Source organism: Cebus imitator, unplaced genomic scaffold (genome assembly GCF_001604975.1).
Source record: "Cebus imitator isolate Cc_AM_T3 unplaced genomic scaffold, Cebus_imitator-1.0 Scaffold91, whole genome shotgun sequence".
NCBI lineage: Eukaryota > Metazoa > Chordata > Mammalia > Primates > Cebidae > Cebus > Cebus imitator.
This window is the reverse complement of record NW_016107406.1, coordinates 3,111,346-3,136,869: the sequence shown is the minus strand read 5'-3', so window position 1 is coordinate 3,136,869 and position 25,524 is coordinate 3,111,346. Positions and strand designations below refer to the sequence as shown.

General features: G+C 53.4%; 2 protein-coding genes and 1 long non-coding RNA gene across 4 annotated transcripts; 2 read left to right on the top strand and 1 right to left on the bottom strand.

Moving 5' to 3' along the window:
- The first annotated feature begins 1,414 nt into the window (after positions 1-1,414).
- CRYBA2 (crystallin beta A2) lies at positions 1,415-5,029 on the top strand. Of its 2 annotated transcripts, none has more exons than XM_037740849.1 (5): positions 1,415-1,514; positions 1,695-1,859; positions 2,974-3,115; positions 4,225-4,367; positions 4,836-5,029. In XM_037740849.1, the coding sequence occupies exons 2-5, from the start codon at positions 1,699-1,701 to the stop codon at positions 4,993-4,995; spliced, it is 606 nt and encodes a 201-aa protein (XP_037596777.1). In that variant the 5' UTR covers positions 1,415-1,514; positions 1,695-1,698; the 3' UTR covers positions 4,996-5,029. The 2 variants fall into 2 exon arrangements, with proteins under 2 accessions (XP_037596777.1, XP_037596778.1); XM_037740850.1 differs by having other exon boundaries at positions 4,820-5,029.
- Positions 5,030-9,885: 4,856 nt separating this feature from the next.
- Positions 9,886-14,419, top strand: FEV (FEV transcription factor, ETS family member). Its single transcript, XM_017535088.2, has 3 exons — positions 9,886-10,537; positions 11,268-11,342; positions 13,269-14,419. The coding sequence occupies exons 1-3, from the start codon at positions 10,486-10,488 to the stop codon at positions 13,853-13,855; spliced, it is 714 nt and encodes a 237-aa protein (XP_017390577.1). The 5' UTR covers positions 9,886-10,485; the 3' UTR covers positions 13,856-14,419.
- Positions 14,420-17,887: 3,468 nt separating this feature from the next.
- On the bottom strand, positions 17,888-19,338 carry LOC108309017. Its single transcript, XR_001827150.2, has 2 exons — positions 18,223-19,338; positions 17,888-18,140 (listed from the first exon to the last, which is right to left on the bottom strand). It is a non-coding gene; the product is annotated as an uncharacterized LOC108309017 (long non-coding RNA).
- Positions 19,339-25,524: the final 6,186 nt, after the last annotated feature.

The following is a 25,524-nucleotide window of genomic DNA, read 5'->3' as shown; positions in this document are numbered from 1 at the left end:
AAGGAAAACTCACGATTTTGCAAGAAGTCTTTGTGTCTCATTAACAGCTGTTGTGGCTAGAAAATTCCACTGTGAGGAAATTTCCTACCTGTAGCTACCCCTTAGGGGTCCCAACACTTTCCTCTTCCTCCTCTCCCCCTACCACCCTCCTGCCCCGTCCCCCATCCCCCTCTGCCTTTCCCCAGCTCACTCTGTCGCCCAGTCTGGAGTGCAGTGGCTTGATTTCGGCAAACTGCAACCTCCACCTCCTGGGCTCAAGCAATTTTCCCTTCTCAGCCTCTCAAGTAGCTGGGACTACAGGGACATGCCACCACGCCCGGCTAATTTGTTTGTTTGCTTTTGTGGAGACGGGGTTTTGCCTTGTCGCCCGGGCTGGTCTCAAACTCCTGGGTTCAAGAGATCCTCCCAAAGTGCTGGGATCACAGGCGTGAGCCGCTGTCCTGTCCCCAGCCCTGGGAGATTTCTTAGCTGTGACGCCTGCACTACGTTCCAAAGCCCTCGGGGCCTCCACTTCCTCAGCTGGGAAATGCAGGACAATAACGGCACCTTCCTCACAGGTCTGTGTTAGAGTTAATGGAGTTCACGCACCCGAAAGCCTGGGGAGAGAGGTCGGCCTGAACTAAGCGCTTCAACCTCAGCGGTTAACTCTCGGGCAGACGTCGGGCCTGGAGCCCCGAAGGCCTGGATCTTTGTGGGAGACCCGCAGCGGCACGAGCTGGGCAGAGCTAAGGCCCAACATTCCTCCTACCTCCCGCGGCGAGCCACTCCCTGGGTGGCCATTAAGCCTAAACCCGGAGTAAACCGCGGGGCCCTCGGGAGGTGGTTTCCAGCGCCCGGAGCCGGAGCCGCGGCGTGGTGTGTCCTAGCCGCCGCCTCCTCTCCGTCCCGGGCCCCAGGGGAGCGGCCCAGGATCTGGGAACGCACGCTTGGGAGGAAAGGGGCCGCGATGCACCGATCCTCCAGGAAAAAGAGGACTGAGCATGTGAAGCGAGTCCTTTGCGCAGTGCTTTCTCTAATTCCGCCCTAGCGTCGCCCAAAAGAGAGGCCGGGACTAGGGCCAAGGAAGGCTGTAGATAGACCCGGGGAAGAACTTCCCCTCCGAAAGTCAGCAGCGCGGTGTTAGCCTGAGGCCCCCGGAGGCCAGATCCCTTCGTTCCGAGGACCGGGCCAGGGAGGGCGCGTCCTGTCCTGAGGCCTGGCGCGCCCCGCCTGGCTCAGGCTAGAAAGAAAGAAAGCGCGGAGTCAGCCTGGGCTGCGGCGGGCGCGGGGTGCGCGCCTCAGCACTTTCTGTTGTCCTCCCTATGGGCTGGGGCCACAGCGGCGGCTGCAGGCGAGGCCTCGGCTCCCCAGCGGAGACCAGAGCCGACCGCCGCCTGCCTGCTGACTCAGCGCCCCCACCCCGGAGGAAAAGGGTACGGGTAGGGGACAAGGCCAGAGTATAAAGCCTGGCCCGCCCGGCCGCGCGCAGCCTGGTAGCCTGTCCATTTCCCTCGTGTGCCGAGCTCACCCACCCGGTGAATGCCTGCTACTGGGGCGGGGACGGGCTGGGAGCGCGGGAAGAGAGCGAGGCCCTGGCAGCCGGGTCCAGAGCCAGGCTGGGTCCTGCCCCCAGTCCAACCCAGGTTGGACAGGCTGTGTTTCGGAATGGGGCTCTTGAGACGCTGAGCGCCTGGTTCCACTCTTCCTGTCCGCAGCGGCATGAGCAGCACCCCCGCGCCGGGTTCGGCGCCCGCCAGCCTCACGCTCTGGGACGAGGAGGACTTCCAGGGCCGTCGCTTTCGGCTGCTGAGCGACTGTGCGAACATCTGTGAACGCGGAGGCCTGCGCAGGGTGCGCTCGGTCAAAGTGGAAAACGGCGTGTGAGTGATCACCTGGCCGCGGCTGGGCTCGGTTGAGGGGCGCTGGGCTCCACCGGCCCAGGCTCTGAACCTCAGCCCCCTCTCCTGTGAGCCCTGGAGAGACCTGCCAACACCGGAAACCCCATAGCCTCCCTAAACTCCCCACCCATTGCAAGACAAATCATGGGAAAGCGTGTATTTTTGTGCGAGTTAAAGAGGCAGGCGAGGCCGGGCGGGGTGGCTCACGCCTGTAATCCCAGCACTTTGGGAGGCCGAGGCAGGTGGATTACCTAAGGTCAGGAGTTTGAGACCAGCCTGACCAACATGGTGAAACCCTGCCTCTACTAAAAATACCAAAATTAGCCGGGCGTGGTGGTGCAGGCCTGTAATCCCAGCTACTCAGGAGGCTGAGGCAGCAGAATCGCTTGAACCCAGGAGGTGGAGGAAACAGTGAGCCCAGATAGTGCCACTGCACTCCAGCCTGGACGGCAGAGGGAGACTGTCTCAAAAAAACAAAAACAAACAAACAAAAAAAAAATGCAAGCGAGAAGCGACCCTTTAAGGGTCCCCATGGGGCCCCACAGTGAAGGGGTTCCTAGTGTACGTACATCATTCCCAAAGTTTTTCTCTGTGCAAAATTAGAAGGCTCTGTCCTTGGCTTAACAAAAGAAACCCAATCCCCTTCCCTGGCCCCACCCTGGTCTCCAAGAGCCCGGTTTTTCCCACCCTCCCCCGTCTTCTGCCATACCCCCCAACCCCTGTCCCTCACCCTCCATCCCCTATCTCCCAGTTCCTGCTTTAATACTCAGAAGGGTCCTCCAGTGCTTCCCTATGCAAAGGCCTAAACCCGTGAGGTAGAAGCACTTGGTGGTGGGGTGATCTTTATAACCAGGAAAATTCTTTCCCAACCTGGGGTCCTTGAGCAGGAAGCCTGGGCTCCTCAAACCCCCGATAGCAGCAGGTTTGGGGTGTTTAGCCACAACAGGGGCTGGACTGCCATGCGATGGGCATGTCAGGGGAAGGGACTGGGACTGGAGAAAAATACTGTGCCTCTCAGTCTTGTCAATCATGCCAAGCAAGGGGGAGGCAGAGGGGGTGCACCTGGGGCAGTTACCTCCCAGCTCTTGTTTTCCAGTTGGGTGGCCTTTGAGTACCCCGACTTCCAGGGACAGCAGTTCATTCTAGAGAAAGGAGACTATCCTCGCTGGAGCGCCTGGAGTGGCAGCAGCAGCCACAGCAGCAACCAGCTGCTGTCCTTCCGGCCAGTACTCTGCGCGGTGAGCACAGCCACCTCTCCTCCTCTGCCTCCTAGCTCTATGCCCTGGCCTCACCATGGGTCCCAGAAAGGCCATCCAAACCCTGCATGGGCGTGTGTAAGCAAACTCCAAGGTGGGTGGTAATAGCGTTATTTCTCAGAATCAGTAGGGTGTCTCCAAGAAAGTTGGGATTGTGGACGTAGGCCAGGAGTCCAGAAATCATCACCACGGACAGCGCCAAGGCCATCCCAGTCCTGAGCGTCCAGGGCTCCCTCACATCCAATCGACCACACATGTGAGGGACCGACTCTGTCCTCACACAGCCCTGTGAGGTCAGGATGGCTGCTATTAGCCCCATACACAGGTGTGGAAATGGGGCTCAAAGGGACAAAGTGGCTTGCCCAGGGACACTGAAAAGAGTCAGTCTCAGTGCGTTTGTGTGTGTTATTGTGTGTGTGAGGATATCGGCAATGAATCAACTACACCGGAAGAGAGGATCTTACTTTCCATTTGTGCTGACCTGGGTACTAGTAGGAATGAGGGGTGGAAAGCAGAGGACCCAGCCCAGGGCGGTGCAGCTCCTCTGTTGCAAGAGGCTGAAGAGCCATGCAGTGGGAAGGCCCTGGGGCCAAGATGCAATCGGTATTGATGCCCTGACATGTCTATTCTGATTCTGCTATCCACTACCCCTTAGCTGGGCGCTAATCTGTGAGAGGCTGTGCTGAGGGGCTGGGCAGGGTATTGGGTAGTCAATCAGTGAGTCCCTCAGGGAACTATCTTGGTGAATAGGCCAGATTTCTCTAAGGACCTCTGATTTTGCTCCTGCAAAACAGGTCCATGTCACAAGATGCTCGCTAGTCCCTACCTGAAAGGGTCTCTGGAACCCCATTCCCCCAATCACCTCCTTAGCCCAAAGCCGTGGGAGGGGCCAGGTTCGAGGGAGCCTCTGAGTGATCCGTTTCCCAGACTGCCAGGGAGCTGATGGGGTGAGTCTGGGAGTGCCTGTAGGTCCTAGACAGCTGCACAGCTTTCGTGGGGGCAGTGAGGGGTGGGAAGCGAGGCTGAGGATGTATCCATTGACCACCCTTTAGAAGCCCTGACCTTTCTGTCCCAACCTTCCTGGGCCTCAGAACCACAATGACAGCCGTGTGACACTGTTTGAGGGGGACAACTTCCAGGGCTGCAAGTTCGACCTCAGTGATGACTACCCATCCCTGCCCTCCATGGGCTGGGCCAGCAAGGATGTGGGTTCCCTCAAAGTCAGCTCCGGAGCGTGAGTCCTGGAACTAGAACCGGGAAGACAGAAGAGCAGGGCAGCAATGGGGACTGAGGGAGAGGGTGGAGGAAAGTGGTGTGGGGAGGACACTAAGAGAGATACTGGGGACTTGGAGGCGAGGGGAAGTGAGATGATGGAGTCAGACTGGGAGGGAGGAAAGGAGGAGGTCCTAGGAGAATGGGGGCAGAGGACAATATGGGGACAGAGGAAGGGTTGGAGAACATGAGGGGATGGAAGCAATGGAGGGTGGGTTTGGGAAACAGGATGAGACAGGTGATAGGAAGACTAGGAGCATTGGGTGGGGGAGGGAGAGAGCCATGTGGGGAAAGTTGAAGCAGTGATTTTGGAGCTGGGGCTTGGGAGCTACAAAAGAGGGGCTGCTAGTGGAAAACACAGGGTGGGGGTGAGGGCAGAGCTTACTCTCTACCCCTGTGCCCTCACTGGCCTAGGTGGGTAGCCTACCAGTACCCAGGCTACCGAGGCTACCAGTATGTGTTGGAGCGGGACCAGCACAGCGGCGAGTTCCATACCTACAGTGAGTTCGGCACACAGGCCCACACCGGGCAGCTGCAGTCCATCCGGAGAGTCCAGCACTAGGCTCCTCGGCCCCAGACACCTTCCCTGAGGACCCTCAATAAAGGTTCCTGAATCTTCCTGCCCCTCTGGCCTCCTTGGTGTCTTACTTTGTGATCTCCATCCTCATCTTTCTGAGGGTCCCTCCCTGCCAAGCTGACCTCCCCCCACAGGCTCCAGGACCTTGGCTACTGAGCATCAGCTGGCTGAGGTTGTGTGTGGGTAGGCTCTGGTGGGGCTGACAGCAAAGGGCTGGTAAGAATCTTAGCAATTCTGTTAAATGTCACCAGTCCCAAACCTCTCCTTGGTAAGGTCCACCACTATGTATGAGCCAGGGGTTCTGCTAGCTCAGATGGCACCTCTGCCATCCTGCAGGTAGGGCGGGCACACCCCCACATCAGGGCTCATAGCTGGATTGCAGCTTCTACACACCCCTGGCCCAGGCACCAAGATGCAGGGCAGAACTTCCTTACCATACGCGGAAGGCCTGGGCTTCCTCTGTAACCCCAGAGCATTTTCAGCCTTTACCTTCACCCAGCTCACTGCCCAGCCAGGGAAGCCTGAGCCTCCTGCATTTGTCCCCTTTCCTCCATCCGTAGGAGGGGTGGTAGTGGGAAATCCCACTGCCTCTCAGTGCCTTCAAAAGGGAGACTTCCACCCTCTGAGCCCAGCCCCCAGACCCTTTGAACAATGACAGTCCCTTGCAGTGGTATTGAACTCCAGCATTTACAAAGCCTCTTCATATCCCCCCTCTCAGCGCTTCACACCACCCCCTCTTCAGTCTTCCGTTCCCTCCCTACCCTTCAGAGGACTGGTGAGCTGTAGAAGCCACCCCTCAGTGGCTGACACAGTAAGCCTGGGTTGGGGGCAAGTGGCAGGCACCCACAGGCATGGCAGGGCTGAGTATGGCCGCAGCCATTAGAGCCCCTGGCACTAGTGTGAGTTTTCTACCAGTTCCCTCTTTGGTACAGTTAGTGATGCCCCTCCCCCGACCCCCACACAGGCAGAACCTCTTAAGATTCTTGGGACTCACCTCATCCTATCCTGTGGGGATTCTTGTGTTTCTTCCTTCCTTCCTTCCTTCCTCCCTCTCTCCCTCCCTCCCTTCCTTCCTCCCTCCCTCCCTCCCTCCCTCCTTCTCTCTCTCTCTCTTTCTTTCTTTTTTCTTTCTTTCTTTCAACAGAGTCTCGCACTGTTGCCCAGGCTGGAGTGCAATGGCATGATCTCGGTTCACTGTAACCTCCGCTTCCCAGGTTCAAGTGATTCTCTTGCCTCATCCTCCCAAGTAGCTGGGATTACAGGCACACACCACCACACCTGGGTAATTTTTTTGTGTTTTTAGTAGAGACGGGATTTCACTATGTTGGCCAGACTGGTCTTGAACACCTGACCTCGTGATCCCCCAGCCTTGGCCTCGTAAAGTGCTGGGATTACAGGTGTGAGCCACCATGCCCAGCCAGATTCTTGTGTTTTCAAGTCCCCAGTGGATCTATCAGTGGGGAAGGGTGGCTCTGATTATTGCTCCAGGCCAGGCAGGGCAGGTCAATGCCAGGGGGCAGTCAGACTTGGGCCTGAAGTCCCCAGAGGTTCAGCTGTGCAAAGTCAGGCTGCTCCTTTGGGAAGAGCTGTGCACCATAAGTCAGAACTCCTGGGACCCAATTCCCTCACCTTGTAAGCTGGCGCTATTGACCCCTGTCCTGCCTGTCTCACAGGGGCTGTTGGGAAGATTCCATGAGAAACCCCTGCAAATGCTTATGGTGTTATGGAAAAGTATTGGGGTAGTCAGTGTAGGGGCCTCCTTCCCCTACGTCCTCCACCTATGGATCCTAGGGTTGGGTTGGAGGACCAAGGGAGAGAGCTGTGGGTGAGATACAAATTTTGCCTTACACTTGAATGGGCCCCAGAGTCCATGGTCCTTGTTGCATTCAATCCTCCTAATACTCTCCAATTTCATCTATTTTTACCAAACTGGGGGTCCAAGGAGTAGTTTTGATGATATAACCCAATTAATTGGTGACAAAGCCAGGATTTGAACACAGGGCTCCTGGCCCTAAATCCAGGCTGTTAGGTGGAGGCTGAATTGAGCTGTGGCCAAAAGCCTCAGGCCCCAGCATAGACCCAAACTTCTGTGGGCCCCAGAAGAATCTGGGATTCCTGGTCACGGGCACCTCCCCATCCCCCTGTGGAATGGCTATATTTACAATGGGTGCATGTATAGAATCTGTTCTAAGCACTTCACATGCGTTATCTCATATAAAACTCATCATTCTGCTTGGCAGGTACTATCATACCCATTTTATTTTATTTTATTTTATTTTTATTTTGAGACGGAGCCTCACTCTGTTGCCCAGGCTGGAGCACAATGTCACGATACTGGCTCATTGCAACCTCCACCTCCTGGGTTCAAGCAATTCTCCTGCCTCAGCCTCCCAAGTAGCTGGGATTACAGGCACCCAACATCATGCCCGGCTAATTTTTGTATTTTTGTACAAATGGGGTTTCACCATGTTGGCCAGGCTGGTCTTGAATTGCTGACCTCAGGTGGTCTTGATCTGCCCACCTCAGCCTCCCAAAGTGCTGAGATTATAGGCGTGAGCCACCGTGCCCAGTCCATACCCATTTTACAAATGAGGAGACCCAAGTATAGTACAGAGGTTATGTTCCCCCAAAGGCACAAAACCAGGAAATGGGGGAGTTAGGAGTTGAACCTAGAACCAAACAAACTGGCTCCAGTGCCCAGCAGCCCATTTCCCCACCGATTGCTTTGGGGAGCAGGCAATGAGCAAAGGGAGATCTGGAATCTGCCCTTGACTGAGCTGACCTCCTTATGGGGGACCTGTGGTTGCTGGGAAGAATCAGCAAGATGGCTTCAGGAATGAGAAGTGTGACTCTGAACCCGGCACAGGTCTCTGGGTCTCTGTTTCCCCGTCTGTGCAATGCAGAAGTCAGGGGAGCTCATATCTGCTGCAGCTTTTGCCACCCTGGACCTTCTAGGTTTTTCTGGACCCAGGGCTCATGTTCTGCTCCCTATATCAGTCTGCAGCTAAGAAGTGGGGGTCACAGAGGACAGTGTAAACTCTAATGCTTTCACCTTCCAGTCCTTTGTTCGTTCTGAGCAGGCTGACCACCTGCAGAACCACTTGGGACCAACTCCCAGCAGGGCGGAAAGGGGATGAAGGGGAAACTGCCCAGCACGCTGCTGTTGGCTTTCCTGGCTGCACTTGCAGCAGGAGGGGATGGAGATCAAGATGGGTACCGTGGGGGGGTGGGGGGGGGTAGAGGGAACTTCCCCCCATGCACAGTTTTCCTGGTGCCCCACCCCTTCAGCAACTGGCTTCTTGGTAAGGCTGGGGCATAAAGCCTGTACTGTTGATCCTTGCCCAGTTCAGAGCTGGGATATTCGGGACCTCCTCTCTAGGAGCCTCTTCCTTACACCTCAGCTTCCCACTGAGAGCATTAAGTGGGCGAATTCTGATGCCTCCCAGCTCCCCCAGCTCTTACTTCCTGCCCCCTGCTATTTTCTGTGCTTACCTCCTGCTCCTTGTTTTCTGTCCACAGTGGGTGGGGGAAGCAGTAAGAGGAATGAGAAGAAGGATTGGGATCTTGACCCCACCTTCAAGGCCCTCCCCTTCTTTGGAGCCCTGAGTTTGGTCCACAGGAAACATTCTAACTTCTAGTCTTTGCTCCTACCAGATTCCAGGTCCACATCCTGAAGGCTTTTTTTTTTTTTTTTTTGTCCCACTAGGATCCTCTGAGGTCCTAGAATCCTTCATTTTCCCTCCACACTGTCTCCCACACTTCTCCCTGGCTCCTTTGCACCCTCCACCAGCAGAAATGAACACTCCAGCAAAGATGAACACTCCAGCTACGGCAAATGAGAGTGGACAGGGGCCTGCAGAACCCCAGGCGTCTTTCCATACATCCTCAATCAGGCACCCCAAGACCAGGTACTTAGTAGGAATCCTGGCCATTCCCAGGCCTCCTTCACCCCTGGGCTCAAGTAGTGAGAGAGAAGGACTTTGAGAATCCCAGTTTTGACAGTAGCCATTCCATATTGCAAGGCTCAGAAGGTGGGCTTCTGGGCTGGAGCCTCATCTGCAGCCAGCATCCCTACTTAGCCTGCCTCTCCGGAGCCAGGATGACCCATAGGTACCCAGAGAGACTCTAGGCCACATGGGAGCCACATCAACATCTTTGAATGAGTTGGAAATAGGAATCCCTTTCTTGGAGTGGATTTCAGCCTTGCACAATGCACAGCTCTGCCTTAATCCCTCCACCTCTCCAGCCTGATTCTGGGGTGCCCAGAATGGGAGTTGTGGTGAGGGTGGGTGGCCGACTGGGAGGACAGGGGATGGGGAAGAATGAGAGAGAAACGATTGTACAGGGAAGTAGCAGGGGGCTCAGGAACTCATCAGGAGAAGCCAAGACAGACTCTCAACATCTATAGAGGCCTTCAGCAGTCCAGGCCACTACTAATTTGTGGGGACTGGATGAAAAAGAAAAGGAAGGGAGGGAGAGGGATGAGATGGAGAGACGGCTGGAGGGGAGATGGGAGTGGGAGAGAAAAGCAGCCTAGAATAGAGGGGAAAGAGAGACCTAGAAAGGGGGTGGGGAGGACCGAGGAGGGGGCTGCCCAGCATAAGGTGCCAAGAGAGATGGCCCAGCACCAAGCCTGAGGCTTAGGGGCCCCAGAAAGGCAAGAAAGGTGCCAAAGTAAGAGGGAGACAGGGAAGGGGTTCGGGTCTCTAGGGAAGAGCAGAGAGTGGGAGAAGAGGAGGAGGGAGCCAGGGTGGGGGCAGAGATAAAGGGAGCAGCGGCTGCAGGGCCGGGAGCTCAGCGACAGGCGAGAGGGAGGGAAGCGGAAATTTAAAAGTGAAGATGCAGATAACGCAGCCTGGAGACGGGAACCCGGGTGGGGATAGAAGTAGGGGGAGGAGAGTGAGCGGCGAGAGGAGCGGGAGTCGACTGGAAGAAGGGCACTGGGGAGGGGGCTATGGCCGCTAGGGTCCGAGGTGTGGCCGGGTACACCACCCCCATCACTGTTTGCAGAGAGTCAGGGAGGCGGAAAGACACGAGCTCCCGGCCCCCATCAGAGCGGTTGGCCCGGGCCCATCCCCCGCGCGTCTCCCCAGCTGCGGGGCGCGGGGGGGCTGCCGGGTGCGCTTGGCTGTGGCGCGGCGCGTTGGAGACTTTATTGCGATGGGACGATAAGAGGGGCGGGGGCGGGGTCCTGGGGGCCGAGGCGGCCGCGCTTTAATTAAAACGGAAATTGCGGCCCCTGGCCGCGCGGAGGCCGGAGGGTTCCAAGCGGTCCCGTAGCTGGGAGTGTTGCTCCAGGACCTCCCCCAGTTGTCCCCCCCGTTGCCCCCCCCCGCCACGCCCTGGCTGCCCCCTCCCGCCAGGCCTTGCCGGACCCGGCGCTGTCTTCTCCTCCTTGTCACCCGCGGTCGCTTCGGGAGGGGATCGGTGCCCCGGAGCGCAAAGCCTGCCTCGCCCCCCTTCCCCGTCCCCCCCATCTCCCACCGCCCAGTCCCCGGCTGCGATGAGACAGAGCGGCGCCTCCCAGCCCCTGCTGATCAACATGTACCTGCCAGGTACCAGGGAGCAGCCGGGGGCTAGTGGCACCGGAACCTGGGGCGGGAAGTCTAGGTTCAGGCTCGGGAAGAGAGTGCTGGGGTCCAGGAGAAGGGAAGGTGTCCGGAGATTCGGGTTGCAGGGAGGGCCGATTGTAATTTAGGGCACTGGGGGGACCTAAAGGCAAGTGGAGCTCTGGGGTTTCAGTGCAGGGTCTAGAGGAGTCGAAATGAGCAGAATGGGAGCCTGGGGGCCGACAGCCGGGACTCAGGGACCTGCAAGAGCCTAAGAGGGGAAGCAGAGGTCTCTGGCATGGTGGAGGACTCTGTGGCCGAGCCGTACCGGGAGGTTGTGGCCCGCGGGCGACGCCCCTGCGCCCTCATGGCTCCTCACCTTCCTGCTACGAGCGTTCGGGCCCGGCCCTCCAGGTGCCCTCCTCTTCTCTCGGATGGACTCCCCGCGCTCCGGCTCGGCTGGAGCAGTTCCCCGCTCGGCTTTATAAGGCTCCAACCGGCCCCTTCGGAAAGCGGATTTCCTTTTTCCTGGACGCGTTTCCTGACTTGGGCTCTACGGAGGGGCTCCGCGCGGCGCGCCTGGACCAGGCTCCGGGAGGAGGAGCCGGGTGGCCCGGGCCCCCAGCCTCGCGCCTGGGAACCACGGCACCCCCCTTGAGCCTTGGCCCGGGGCCCTTTTGTCAAGCCCACAACTTCCGCCCGGGGTTCGCCTGATTCTTTTATTCTGCTGCTGCAGATACCGTCGGAGACGGTCTCTTCAAGGAAGGGAAGAACCCGAGCTGGGGGCCGCTGAGCCCCGCGGTTCAGAAAGGTGAGCTTGCTGGCCCTCTGGGCTGCGGAGACGCGGGCAGTTGGGGTCAGGGCACAGGCAGACAGAAGGTGGGAGTAGTGTGTACCCAGGGTTCTGGGAGTCCTGGCCTGGTTGTGGGGAGGCCTTGGGAAGACATTCACATGGTTTTTGGCTCCTGCATCTTCTGAGCACCAGGAAAAGACTTGCAGGGCAAGGCAGATGGAGAGGATCCCAGTCCAGGCCCCTTTGCTGTTGTGTACGATTTTCCAGGCTTTGGGGCTGCGACTGGGACACTTAGCGTTTTTTCCCTGCTGGTAGTAGGAGTTCAAGGCCACAGCACCAGCCGGCAATGAAACCGGGGGAATTACTCCCCAAACACGGTGGGCTTGCCAATCACTAGACCCTGACCACTGCCGCCTGCCTCACCCTCCCGCGCTGACCCACACTGGCTGATCTTTGCCAGCCAAGTCTGCCAGATGATAGCAATGGATTTCCAGGTTCACCACCAACGCTCCACTGGTAGTCGCTAAATTACCCTTTCGACGGCAGTGTCTCCCCCAGTTCCCATCCCAGTCGTTACCCTAGATCTCACCAAGAGACAGGAACCACAAACGAGGTTGGCAACTGTTTTACCCAGAAGGAAATGATGCCCAACAGGAACACGCATCCAAGCAGCTGAGGTTGCTCCGCTGTTGGTGCCAGGTGTACCTTTGTACCAAAACCTTCCCTTGCTTCTGACCTTAAAACTTAACGTTGGGGCCAGGAGCCAGGAGGCTCTTTGCTGGGCTGGCTTGAAAGGATTGGGATTTAAATTTTGGGGGAGGGCAGCGTCTGGTTTCTAAGCCAGTGGCTGAAAAAGGAAGAGGGGTTCACTAGATTCTATTTGAGGCAGTAAACAGACCACTTCGAGGAAAATCCGTTTTATTCTAAAAGGGAGTGGGGGGGATTGTATCAGGATTTTTCTCTGCCTGTCTACTTGAGGCTCCAAGACAGAGGAGCAGGAATTCTGGGACCCCACTCTCTCACCACTCGCATATCCTGGAAAAACCCCCTTGCTGCCTCCAGCAAGGAGGGAGATGCACAAAGACAGGAGGAGGTCGGTAGCCCAACGTAACAGCTGCTGGGTCCGGTTCCCCTCCCCAGAGGTGTTCATCAGGCCCCCAAGAACTATGGCATCATACTGGACAGGGAATCCCTCCTGTTCCGAAAAAAGAGGCCAAACTCTCAGGACCGGCGCAGAGACTGCGCACCTGAGGGTGGCTAGGACAGGGAGCCTCTGAGAGCTTGTCCCTCCTGTCATGTATAGAGGGCCACTATTCCTACTCCTGTCCGATGCGGTGTCGCAAGGAAGCCAGCCACCACTCCACCTTGGGAGTACCCTGTCCAGCTATGTCTTTGGGGACCAGGGCCTGGCTGGATCTTGTCCAGCAGTGGTTGGGGTCCTCCCGCTGCACGTCTGTCCCTTCCCATCTCTGGAGGTGGTCCAGCTGGGATGTGGCAGTACAACCACCTGCCCAAGGTCGCCCTGCACAGTTGTGCGGGCTTTTCCATGAATAAGGGCGCCCGGCTGAGATGGTGAGTGGCGGCGGTTATCTGATCTTCCTCGCTTTGGAAAGCCGAGTGCCTTGGTGCCCTGGCTGCTTCCACCTAGGGGAGGCGATGTTTCCCCTTCTCCCCCGAAGTTCCACAAAACCTTGCATCAGGAAATCTAAGTGCTCTTCGGTGGAAGCCGCATTTCCATTGTGCAAAAGCGCCTTAAAGGCTAAAGACCACTCTGCGGATCAGCCCCTCCCGGGTCGGCTACTCCCGCTAGCAGCTCACAGCTGGACGTGCCCTTTTTTCCCCCAGGGCAGGTTCCTCCCCGGGTGGGTCGGTTTCCCGCCTGCACTCTCCCCCAGTTTCCACCTCCCGGCTCCGGCCTCTGGCTGACCGCCCCCCTCCCCACAGGCAGCGGACAGATCCAGCTGTGGCAGTTTCTGCTGGAGCTGCTGGCTGACCGCGCGAACGCCGGCTGCATCGCGTGGGAGGGCGGCCACGGTGAGTTCAAGCTCACGGACCCGGACGAGGTGGCGCGGCGATGGGGCGAGCGCAAGAGTAAGCCCAACATGAACTACGACAAGCTGAGCCGCGCCCTGCGCTACTACTACGACAAGAACATCATGAGCAAGGTGCACGGCAAGCGCTACGCCTACCGCTTCGACTTCCAGGGCCTGGCACAGGCCTGCCAGCCGCCGCCCGCGCACGCCCACGCCGCCGCTGCAGCCGCCGCCGCCGCCGCCGCCGCCCAGGACGGGGCACTCTACAAGCTACCCGCCGGCCTCGCCCCGCTGCCCTTCCCCGGCCTCTCCAAACTCAACCTCATGGCTGCCTCGGCCGGAGTCGCGCCCGCTGGCTTCTCCTACTGGCCGGGCCCGGGCCCAGCCGCCACCGCTGCCGCCACCGCCGCGCTCTACCCCAGCCCCAGCTTGCAGCCCCCGCCCGGGCCCTTCGGGGCCGTGGCTGCAGCCTCGCACTTAGGGGGCCATTACCACTAGACGGGGCGATCCGGTGACTGCGGCCTCGCCCGCACGCCTAGAGTCTCGCCCGATCCCATCCGCATCCCGAGGAGGGGCCCCGGAGCCTCAGCCAACCGTCCTCTAACCCAGAGTTTACTCCACCTGCCGCACCCAGCACCGGGGACCAGACAGAGTCCCCTCAATCCTCCTCTGGCACTAGATTTGCCCCTGTCCCACCCCACAATCCCCTGAGGAGGGCCATGTGCGCCCTGCTTGACTTTTTTTTCTTTTCGGTCTCCAGGTCCGGGATCGAGTTCGTTCTCCCCACCACTCCAGTGCATTTCCGCCTGGCTCTTAGAAGCCCCATTCAATATCACTTCTTTTTATCCAGTGCCAAATATTTTCCCACTTTTGCTCTCCCCTACTGAACTGGTCCCACCCCAGCACGTGGAGGCCTGTCACGGTCCTCATTCCTGGGACTTGAGCAGGTTTGGTGAGAGCCACCATCCCCAGGACACATGGTCCCCTTCCTCCTGTCCCCACTCTCACAGGAGGCCCAGTGTGTTTCCGACCCTTCCAGCCCCATTAAAGCTCCTGAGCGCCCCGCTGCCTCCTCTCTCTGTTCTTTGCTGCACCAGAACCCGTGGATAGGGAAAAGCAGGGAGAGGCTCATCTGGGGCCAGAGCAGAGACCTGCCAAGAAAGAGATCCCGAGAAGGAGGGTGGCTCAGGCTTGGGCGCCGCCTGCCGGGAATGAGCGGCCTGGAGGGTGGGTTCAGCCTGAGGGAGCTGCCTTGCCTCACACCCACCCTGCCAGGCGGCCTCAGCTCACCTCACTCTGTCTTTCAATTGCCGGGCACCCCACCCTACCCCTACTTCCATCTCAGCAGACACCGCACCCCACCCTCCCCATTTCAGTCACCCTTCCATCTTCCCCTCACCCCACCATCCCAACAGACACTCCACCCCAACCCCTTCCACCTCCCCATCTCACCCACCTTTCCACCCACCCCTCACCCTACCCTATCCCAACAGACACCTCATCCCACCCTCCCCATCTCACTCACCCTTCCACTCGTCCCTCACCCCACCTTATCTCGATAGACACCCCATCCCTACCCCACCCTCCCCATCTCACCCACCTCCCACTAGCCCCTCACTTTACCTTTTCCCGATAGGCACCCGTACCCCATCCCCTCCATCTCACCCATCCTTCCGCCCCGCCCCTCACCCCACCTCAACCCAACAGTCACCCACAACACCTCTTCCCCATCTCACTCATTGCATCCGCCCCCACCTCATCCCAACCTTCACCCCTCCAGGCTCAGCTTCACCCTACCTCAACGTTCCCTCAGCCACTTTATTTCATCCACTTCCCCAGCCACCCTCCCCTCCTCATCCTGCTCTCACTTCGACTTTCTCTCCTCGTCCCGCACAAACCGCCCCCTCCCCCCAGCATCTGCCGCCGACTTTCTTCTGGCTCGGCTTCCTCCTTTGCAGAAGAAGGGGTCTCTCTCCCTCCCGGCTCCAGCGCTAGGGGCTCGCAGCCTCCCCGCAGGCACTCACAGCTGCACCTCCTTCTCGCGGGCGGTGCGCGCCCTCTGCTGGTCGGAGGAGGGTACGCCGGGGAGGGCGTTGTACCTAAACCCGGGTGGATTTTGTGCGCCCCGCGGTGTAAACTCAGGTGCCTGGCCAGACTGAGCACGGCGGGACCCAGTGGTTTCCGAGTCTCCTTTGGCCTTCAGAGAGGAGGGTGAAAAAGGGAACGCTGCCTCCCAGGTCCGACCTCTGGAAGCCCTGGAAGTGGGTCTGGTGGATTATTCTCCTGACTGGGCCTCTTTCCTCACCACCTAGAAGCCCTTCTGAATACTGAGCCCGCCTACCCGGGCCACAGCCCTTAAATTATTATTATTTTTTTTGTCTTGAGACCGAGCCTTGTTCTGTCGCCCAGGCTGGAGTACAGAGGTGCAATCTCGACTCACTGCAACATCTGCCCCCAGGGTTCAATCAATTCTACTGCTTCAGCCTCCCGAGTAGCTGGGATTCCAGGTGCGCGCTGCCAAGCCAGGCTAATTTTTTGTATTTTAGTAGAGACGGGGTTTCACTGTGTTGCCCAGGCTGATCTCAAACTCCGGTGCTCAGGCAATTCACTCACCTCGGCCTCCCAAAGTGCTAGAATTACCGGCGTGAGCTACTGCACCTGCCCGGCCCCTTAAATTCTATTCGCACATTTTCCAAAACCTTTTGGCAGGAAAACTACCTTAAACGCCTTGGCTTAGAGGAAAACAACCCTGGGGGAGGTGCCTAAAGGGACAACCCCAACCTCAAGGCAGCTGTGCCTCAAGGCAAGTCCCTGGCTCCCCTTTCCGCCCCCGCCGTCCTGGCTGTTCTTTCCCACGGGCACACCTCTTCTTGGGCACAGAAAGGGGCAATGCAGGCAGGAGGCGGGACAGTCGGGAGTGTGGGGTGGGCCTGACGCCGCTTCCCAAAGAATTTAGCTAGGAAAAAAGCCTTTATTCACTTTCATTTTATTTTTCACTTTATTTTTTCTAGTTTTCCAAAGAACACACACTCAGCATAGAAATTTTGGAAGCGTACACCTAAGATCTCCTCCATGAAACATTGGTTGGATGAAGCATGTAAAGAAACATGAAGGAAAAAAAAGACCCAAACCTACAGTCCTGTTACACAGACACCACTGTTACTATTGATAATTCTTTGTCAAAATCCTCCCTTTCTTTTCTCAATGACTTTTATTTATTTTTGAGATAGGGTCTCACTCTGTTTCCCAGGCTGCCAGGCTGGAGCGCAGTGGTGAGATTTCAGTTTACTGCAACCTCCACCTCCCGGGCACAAGTGATCCTTCCACCTCAACTTCCTGAGAAACTGAGACTGCAGGCATGTGCCACCATGCCCAGCTAATTTTTGTGTGTTTTGTAGAGACAGGGTTTTGTCATGTTGCCAAGGCTGGTCTTGAACTCCTAAGCTCAAGCAATCCACCCACTTCAGCCTCCCAAAGTGCCCGGGATTACAGGCGTGTGCCACGGTGCCTGGCCAATGCCTTTTAAAATTTGATAATATCCCGCTTTCATAACTGAATAGAGATTAAGTATGTTCCACATCATTATGCCCTACACACTTCCTGGGGTAGAAGAGTGGGCTGGTGCATTCTCAAGCAGGTGAGTCAGTCTGGCCTAGTGGGGTCCTCTGTGACTTTCTGCAGAGAGTTCCTTTACAGCCCTATTTGCAGGGGTCAGGAAGCTGGGGGGAAGAAGAAACATACTAAGGAGATACAGCCAGGATCCAAAAAGATCTGGGCTGCTAAAAATTGTGGACTGAATGTAACAAAGTAAAATTTGTGTTTTTTGTTTGTTTGTTTGTTTTTTGAGAGGGAGTCTCACTCTGTCACCCAGGCTGGAGTGCAGTGGCACAATCTCAGATCACTGCAACCTCTGCCTCCCAGGCTCAAGTGATTCTCCTGCCTCAACCTCCCAAGTAGCTGGGATTATAGGTTCTTGACACCACACCCAGCTAATTTTTGTATTTTTAGTAGAGATGGGGTTTCATCATGTTGACCAGCCTGGTCTCAAGCTCCTGACATCAAGTCATCCACCTGCCTTTGGCCTCCCAAAGTTCTAGGATTACAGGTGTGAGCCACCACGCCTGGCCACAAAGTAAAATTCCTCAGGAAGGACTGTGAGGCCCTGCTCTTATGTCTTTAAATAAAACAACAGGAAGTCAGAGTCTTGGCAAAGGTAGGGCTCAGCAGAGCCTGTGTGCAAATGAGTAATGTCCTAGCCAATGTAACATTAAATGGGAGTCTGTAGGGTGAAGTGCAGAAAGATCATTGTGATCCAAGGATGCACTGATGGAGTATGACACCTAAGATGAAGGAAGTGATCCACTTGCTTTAATAAGTCTGCCCCCAGGAACATTGTGCACAGTATTACTCTCAGGAGGAGACCAAATGGAGGACACACAGTGTAGATGACCCAGGAAGTGAAGAGGAAAAACAGTGGAAAGCCAACAACAATGTGAGATGTATCTGGAATTTCAACTGGGGGAAGGGGAATGGGAGCTGTCCTCATTTACTCAAAACGTTGTCCTGAGAAAGAGGATCTGGATGCATGTGACTAAGGGCAGTAATGGGACATGTGGTTGGAAGCTCCAGTAAAACGGATGTCACCTTGATCTAATGAAGAGCCTCTGCTATAGAACATGTTGGATGAGTTCTCTGTCACCAGAATGTTCAGCAGGCCCTTTTGTGGGAAGCAGAGAGGAGAGGTGGACTAGGTGACTTCTCTAACCTTGAGACTCTTGGAATCCTGTGAAGGAGTCACTAAAGGAGGGATTTTAGCCATTGTTGGGCAGCTGACAATCCATCGCTAGATTAAGGGACCTTCTTACCTATGAAATCACATCCTTCAAGTTCACCCATGCCTCTGTTCTTTTCTGTCCACATAGCCAGTTTGGGAGGCTAAGATACAGAACCGGGGACCAGAAATTCTGAGTTCCAGTTGCAGCTTGGCAACTAACTTGCTGTGTGACCTTCAGATAATCACATCTCTTTTCTGGGATTCCATTCTCATCTCATTAAAATAACGAGGCTGAACCAGAGATTTGCAAACTCCGCTCTGTGGAACTTTAAGGGTCACCTAGGTTCTCTCTGTTCCAAAAAAAGAAGAGCTGGAAAACGTCTATCCAAGGTGGTGTATAAGGTTGAACCCAGCCTCAGAATGCAGTCAGTGGGAATCCTCTTCTGCAGATTATCTCAGCTCTGGGAGCCCCTCCCTCTGTGATATCTCCAAGGCCTGGGTTACTGTGGCCTTGATAGGACTATAGTCCACCCAGTCCTTGAAGCACCCACACTCTTACCTCACTCAGCTTCCTGATGATCCAAGCCTGTCCTCATGGACCCTTAACCCCTTGGTCCTTGGCCCTTCAAGGTATGGATCCCACCATTGCTTTCCTCTCCCAGTCCAGGGTCAAGTCCCTCTTGCCTTTTCTGAAGTTCTGAGCCTTTTCTCTATCCCCTTATTCAAGTTGCCAGTGAAAGGACGGCTCACTCCCCACCCCCCGTCATGTGCTTGCAGTACAGTTTACAAAACGCTTTCACAGCCATTGTTGTACTGACCTCTCCAAGGTTAAGCAGACAGGGCAGGTGTTGCTTTATCTGCTAGGAGGATAAATAAACCAAGGCTCCAGATGTTAAATGACTTGGTTGAAGTCCCAGGCCTGGTTCCAAGACCTGTGTCTTCTTATTCCTCTGCCAGACTTTTTCCCACGGTTCCAAGTGAACTTTCCACAGTCCTGAGCAGTCGTTGATCACTTTGGTTTTAGGATCATTCCCATGCAGGATGACACAGACCCATATCTTCTCCAGGAACATGTGCTCAGTGCAACTGAGCTCCACTTGCTATCACTTGCAGATGGACTTAGAAGCCCTGCTAACATGCAGCTTGAGGACATTTGTGTTCCTACTGTTTGGGACGTGCACAGTCACAGTGCAATGATGCCACTGAAGGCACTGAGGCTCACAGAGCACTCTCATACGCCAGTGCATGTGACCATAGACAGGCATCGCAATGGGCCACTGTGATGCACTTCTCTCAGAGCCTTCTGTTCTTCTGGGCTTCACCTTTCCTTTAATGTGTCTTTGAAATGCACCAAAATGCACTTCAACTTGTTCCTTGAGCTACTTATAATCCATGTCAAGTGGATCTGCTGATGATAAAAGTATGCCTTGCCACTCACTGAACATGACTCTGCCAGGACCTGCCCTATGCTAATGCTTTACAGGTGGTGTTTCCTTTGACCTGGCCACAACCTTGCCAGATGGAGATGGCTACCTCTATTTTCAAATGAGGGAACCTAGGCTTGGAGTGAAGTGGCTGGGCCAGCCCATGACCTGACAACTGAAATCCTTACCATCCCACCAGACCCACTCTTGCTAGCCTTCTTGGATAGCTTCTTGCTCATGTAAAAATGACCTGCTGCTTGCCTGTTACAGGCGCACACCACCTACAATTGGTTATAAAGGACAAATTGACAGCTTGCCTTATGAGTGTCCTTGGTTAGGCCTCTGTTTGATAAGGAAGTACATTTGTCCCTGACAAGAAATAGAGACTGTTTTTTGGCCCCAATGCTTTTGTAAGCTTTCACTTTCCTAACTGAGGCTCTTCAGGCTTGGAGATCACTGTTCTCTGAGGTGGGTGGGGCTCTGACTACACATTGACTTGAGTGCTATTTCCTACTTTGGTTTGGTCAATAGGATTTCTCCATGACACTCCTCCATCTTGGGGTGGCATGTGTCATGTCTAGAGGCAAATGGTTCAATGTCTCATTGACTACGATGTTTCCTATTTCTTATCTTTTCTTTTTTTAGAGATAGGGTCTCACTCTTTAGCCCAGGCTGGAGTGCAGTGACTTGATCATAGCCCACTGCAGCCCTGAACTCCTGGACTCAAGAGATCTTCCCATCTTGGCCTCCCAAGTAGCTGAGACTACAAGCATGCACCACCATGCCCAGCTAGTTTTCATTTTACTTTGTTTTTGTCGAGATGGGGGTCTCTCTGTGTTGCCCAGACTGGTCTCAAACTCCTGGCTGCAAAAGATTCTCCCACCTTGGCCTCTGAAAGTTCTTGGGTCACAGGCATGAGACACTGTGCCCGGATGAATTTTTCTTTCTTTCTTCTTCTTCTTCTTCTTTTTTTTTTTTTTTTTTTTTTTTTTGAGGCAGAACCTTGCTCTTTTGTTCAGGCTGGTACAGTGGCACAATCTTGGCTCACTGCAACTTCTGCCTCCTGGATTCAAGTGATTCTCTTGCCTCAGCCTCCCATGTAGCTGGAATTACAGGTGCATGCCACCACACCTGACCAATTTTTGTATTTTTAGTAGAGACGGGTTTTCACTATGTTGGCCAGGCTTGTCTTGAACTCCTGACCTCAAGTGATCTGCCTGCCCTGGCCTCCTAAAGTGCTGGGATTACAGGCATGAGCCACTGCGCCTGGCCCCAGCTGACTTTTTCTATTTCTGAGAATTCTCTCCTAGGGGATGCTGTTTGCTGTTTTTTTCCTAGCATACCCTTCTTTGAAAACAAAAGGCAACATAGCTCAGTGGTTAACAGCAGAGACTTTGGGCTGGACTTCCAGGGTTTGGATGCTGACTCTGTCACTTACAAGCTATGTGACCTCATTCAAGTTACCTTACTTCTTTATTTATTTATTTTTATTTTATTTTATTTTTTCTCTATCATTCAATTACCAATGCTAGAGCAAGGTTACTTTACTTCTTTGTGTTTCAATGACTTCATGTGTAAAATGATAGTATAATATCCATTAAACCTGTCTCATAGAGTTACTGTAAAGATTAAATAATGATTTAAGTACCTTGCTACTTATATCAGTGCTTTCTATTATTAAACAAGCAGACAAAACAATCCAAAACAAAGCAAGCACGTGCCTCCTCTCCCTCTCATCCCCATCAGCTGCCCTCCACATGCCCTGGAAAGGAGCCTGGGCTTACTCTTTCACACCAGCCCAGACCTTGTCCTGGGCCCACATGGTGAACTTCACCAAGAACAAGCTTCTTGACTGGCTATGGGTCTGCAGCCATGATCATATGGTTGGCCTCCTATACCCAGAACGTCCCTCATTTCTTTATGAAGTAACAAAAGAATGTATCGAATTTCAAATTATAAGATCTCAGCTAGCTACTAGCTATGTGACTTTAGAAATATGGCTACACTGTTCTGACACTTGTTTTCTCCTCTAAAATGTAGATAATAGTAATGCTTACTTCCTGTGATTCTTTTGTAGACTAGTACATGAAATTTGGAAGTAGGAAGTTTTCCTATTAGAGCAACTAACATTACTGTAGCTAATACCCATATCCCATTTGATCTTTACAATAATGCTCTGAAGTGGACATTATTATTTTCTTCATTTTATAGGTGAGACAACTGAGCCACAGGAGGATTAAGAAACTTGTAAGTCACACAGTGAGAAAGAGCAGTGCAGGATGTGAATCTAGTTTGATTTCAGTGGCAGTGAATTCTCTTAACCACTAGGGATATGAAAGAAGTTTATATGCTAAAGCCTCCTAGAAGTAATAATAATGAGGGCTGATACTTATTGAACTTTTATGTACCAGCCACTATTCAAAGAGGTTTACATTTATTTAATTCTTACAGCCCTCTGGAGTTGGCTCTGGTGTTATTCCCATTCTATAAAATAGGAAAACTGAGGCACAAAATGTTAAATAACTCTCATGGGATCACAGAGCTGCCGAGTGGTAGAGATGCCTTTCAAACGCTGGCAGCACGGCTTTCATTCTATACCCTCCCCTTATTCCCTGATCTTCACTACTGGAAGAATAAGCAGATTCTGAGGGGCCAAGGATTTAGCAGAACTATATGCCCAAACCCCAGCTCAACCTCAAGCCAGGTGCTCTATTTCAGCATTTACCAGGGGTTCCAGACAAACAGCAAAGTGAGAAATGCACTTTGGAAGTCTCGTGGTCTACCGTGACCCTTGCAAATATCTCAAACAGCATGATGGAGTAGAAGGAACCCAGATGTGCGTGGCTTCAGACTCATCCTCTGCCTATTCCCTGTGAGGCTGAGAAGGCTGCTTACTCTCTGTGAGCCTCAGTGACCTCATGAAATGGAAACACTGATCATACCTACCTTGTTGGTTTGCTGCAAGGACAGAGCATGTGCCTAGAGAGTTCAGCAGAGAGAGCTGTTCTAGGACTGTCATCCCCAATAGTGATTAGCCCAGAAGCAAAGACCTGCCTTGCAAGTTCATCCCATTTCCCACCAGCCTAATCCTCCAGTTCCATAACCAGTTCTCCTTCCATGAGTCAGAGATGCTCTTTCCTCGAGTTTCCTTCCTTCCTTGAGGTCAGAGAAGAAGGAAGTAGCTGAAGGGGGCTGAAAGGCCAGAACCTTGAGCATTAGGTTCCCTTTTTTGAAAGAAGAAGTCAAGTTGCTTAGCAACACAGCAGGAGGTTGTCAGGGAGGCTTCAGGCAGCACTGTCCATTTTTATCCTGCAGCATGGAGAGATCTGGAGCAATGTGAGATGGGGAGATGGATGGGAAAGTGACAAAAGATCCAAGACTCTGATGATAAACTCTTGGGTTCAGCCTCCTTTCCTATGATCACCTTCCCAATCCCCCAACCTTTCCCCTTGGTTTTCTACTTTTGACACACCGTTCTAGGGCATCTTGCACACACATCTGTGGAATGGCCATGTCTATGACCATGAATATGAGGACCAGACTCAGGACCACCTTGTATTTATTCTATGCTTTACAACTTACAGATCACATCATAGACACAATTTCAAATGATACTTGCAACAGCCTCATTAATAGTGGGATAAGGCCAGGCATGGTGGTTCATGCCTGTAATCCCAGCACTCTGGGAGGCCAAAGTGGGTGGATAACCTGAGGTCAGAAGTTCAAGACCAGCCTGGCCAACATGGCAAAACCCTGTTTCTACTAAGAGTACAAAAAATAACTGGGCATGGTGGTGGGTGCCTGTAATCCCAGCTACTTGGGAGGCTGAGGCAGGGGAATTGCTTGAACCTAGGAGGTGGAGGTTGCAGTGAGACCAGATCGTGCCACTGAACTCCAGCCTGGGTGACAGAGTGAGACTCCTTCCTTCTCAAAAAAAAAAAAAAAAATAGTGGGAAGATTATTGTGATTCCTATATAACAGATGAGGAAAACAACGTCCCAATATCCCACAGTGAGGAAATAGCAGACCCCAGATTGCTGCAAATCTCAGGATAGTTCTACTGCACCTTGATGCAGGCAGTAACAACATGTGTGTATGCCATTCTTAGGGCCTAATGTTCCAAGATGCATCTCCTCTCACCCCTGATCAGCAGGTGAATTGTGAGTGAAGGACTCAGCTGTTTTTCCCTGTTGATTCCAACCAGCCTTGGGGGATCTCTGGAGTGGGGAGTCCCAGAAGGGGCCTGGCCTGCTGGCCCAAAGACCTAGACTCAAGAATGTTGCTATGCTAGGCCAGACTGGCAAAAGTATCTACGCACTGACAGCTGAAGCAAGTTCCCTGGCTGGCATTCCAGAGAGAGGCACATGGGTCACACTGGGACCAAGCCCTGGCAGCAAGGAGTAAACACAGTCATCCAGGCCACAGGAGAGTTCACGGGAGTCCCAGGCCTTCAGGGCTCCTTACTGCCTCAGGAGCCAGCAAAGCTGGTTAGAGCACCCCAGGGCCCCATTCTGGACTCTGTCTCTGTCCCGGTCATTATTTAGTCCCTGTTAGTAGTTATTAATAGTGCTGACTGCCATAGCAATAGTTGTTACTCTAACAACAGTCATATTGTCATTCTTATTGTAGGCACATTATACACACTAATCCAAGATCTTTGTTCTGATCTGATAGAAAACGGAAATTCTAAGAGGTTGAATCTCTGTCTTAGATTAGTAGCTAATACATGGTAGAGGAGAGACTGAAACCTCTGACTCATAGTCTTTCGTTCTGTGTCTCACATCACACTACCATTAAATGTCAGGGAGGAGAAAAGATCCCCAGGGGAACATTCAGCCACCCTACTCCTATATCCCCAAATTGCACACGCCCAGGACCATGTCATCCAATATGGCTCAGCTGGTGCTCCATACAGGACAGGTCACTTGAATAATTACTTTGATTAAAATTGTATCAACTTCCAGAAAATGATTTTACATGACTTACCATATCACAATGTACATAAAAGAAGATATTCAAACTTAAAAGACAAGTTTTAAAAGACAAGTTTAAAAAGCCTTTGGCGAAATATGAGAAGCATTCTTATAGGAGTTAGGGAAAAGGAAGAATCTTTTTCATCTCTTTTAATCTTGTCATCACTGCTACCACTGAACATTGTACTGGAGATCCTATACAATGCAACAAGACAGGAAAAGATACACACTGTGTGTAAATATTGAGAAGGACGATAATAAAATGCCCTTGTTTGCAGATGATATAACTGCCTACCTATGAAATCCAAGAGATTTAACTAGACCACAGTTAGAACTAATGAAATTCCAGTAAGGTATAAGATAAACATACAAAAATAAAAATCTATGGCTCCCCTATAACCCCGTAAAAAGAAGAAAAGGAATTGGGAATTACAGGCTTACAACAGCAATACAAATATGCCCCACGATCAATCTAATGAAAACATGGAAAACATCTAAATAAAGAAATCTATAAATATTTGCTAAGGAAAAAAAGATCTGAATAAATGAAGGGACTGAGCATGTTCCTGGGTGGAATGACTCAATATTGCAAAATTGCCAAATCTCCAAATTGATCTATAAAAGTGATGCAGTCCCAATTCAAGTCACAGAGGAATTTTATGGAACTTGACAGGCTTGGTTCTCAAGTTCTTCTGTACTATGATTAAGAATAGACAAGACACGACCGGGCATGGTGGCTCACATCCCAGCGTTTGAGAGACTGAGGCAAACGGATCACTTGAGGTCAGGAGTTCAAGACCAGCCTGGCCAGCATGGTGAAGTCTCATCTTTACTAAAAATACAAAAATTAATCAGGCACAGTGGTTCATGCCTGTAGTTCCAGCTATTTGGGAGGCTGAGGCAGGACAATAGCGTGTACCTGGGAGGTGGAAGTTGCACTGAGCTGAGATTGCACCACTGCAGTTCAGCCTGGGTGACAGTTAGGCTCCATGTCAA

Excerpts from the sequence above, each read along its gene's own strand:
- CRYBA2 (XM_037740849.1), top strand. The coding sequence starts at position 1,699 with ATGAGCAGCACCCCCGCGCCGGGTTCGGCGCCCGCCAGCCTCACGCTC. Across the intron at positions 1,860-2,973 it reads GTCAAAGTGGAAAACGGCGT|TTGGGTGGCCTTTGAGTACC; the intron begins GTGAGTGATCAC and ends CTTGTTTTCCAG. Across the intron at positions 4,368-4,835 it reads CTCAAAGTCAGCTCCGGAGC|TACCCAGGCTACCGAGGCTA; the intron begins GTGAGTCCTGGA and ends GTAGCCTACCAG.
- FEV (XM_017535088.2), top strand. The coding sequence starts at position 10,486 with ATGAGACAGAGCGGCGCCTCCCAGCCCCTGCTGATCAACATGTACCTG. Across the intron at positions 10,538-11,267 it reads GATCAACATGTACCTGCCAG|ATACCGTCGGAGACGGTCTC; the intron begins GTACCAGGGAGC and ends CTGCTGCTGCAG. Across the intron at positions 11,343-13,268 it reads GAGCCCCGCGGTTCAGAAAG|GCAGCGGACAGATCCAGCTG; the intron begins GTGAGCTTGCTG and ends CCCTCCCCACAG.